The 518-nt window shown below is 40.0% G+C and overlaps 1 protein-coding gene across 1 annotated transcript in view; it reads right to left on the reverse strand.

The window, feature by feature from the left end:
• LOC105176933 (multiprotein-bridging factor 1a) overlaps positions 1-512 on the reverse strand; it is a 2,851-nt gene extending 2,339 nt beyond the window's left edge. Inside the window, exon 1 of the mRNA XM_011099915.2 lies at positions 375-512. Coding sequence (XP_011098217.1) covers positions 375-507 — 133 coding nt within the window. The 5' untranslated portion in view covers positions 508-512. The remainder of the gene's footprint in view (positions 1-374) is intronic.

A 518-nucleotide genomic window follows, 5' to 3' on the forward strand; every position in this document is an offset into this window, starting at 1 on the left:
ATCAAAATAAAAATTAATCATAAAATTCGTACACACAACTCAGGTTTCATGAATGAGCAAGTAAAGATGCGAATCATGGAAGTTTATCCCATTAACGCAAGAAATATGTCAATCCATCTTCAGAAAAATATATCCAGAGAATCCTTAAATTACAAAGTAAGAAAAACAAACCGAGATTAAACAATATATATATATATATATATATATTAAAAAAAGCAAGCAACTTCCTTATCAGAGCTCTTTTGTTGCCTTAAAACAAAATTAACGCCAAGACAAAGACCGCGAAAAAAAGGACGCAGACAACAACATCACGAAACCAACTCACGTACTACACACCACGAAGCATCAATACAATAGCAGATACACATACGCACATTTTTTTACGGTCTCGATCTCGGCTCCGACACGGCGAGCAGCGTTGACAGCTTTCTCATCTTTCCGCGCGGCCGCCGTAGGCGCCTTCTTCCGGATCACCACCGGCTCCCAGTCCTGAGTAATTCCTGCCATTTCCTCCGCGC

The sequence above is a fragment of the Sesamum indicum genome, linkage group LG14, assembly GCF_000512975.1.
Source record: "Sesamum indicum cultivar Zhongzhi No. 13 linkage group LG14, S_indicum_v1.0, whole genome shotgun sequence".
NCBI classification, from domain to species: Eukaryota; Viridiplantae; Streptophyta; class Magnoliopsida; order Lamiales; family Pedaliaceae; genus Sesamum; species Sesamum indicum.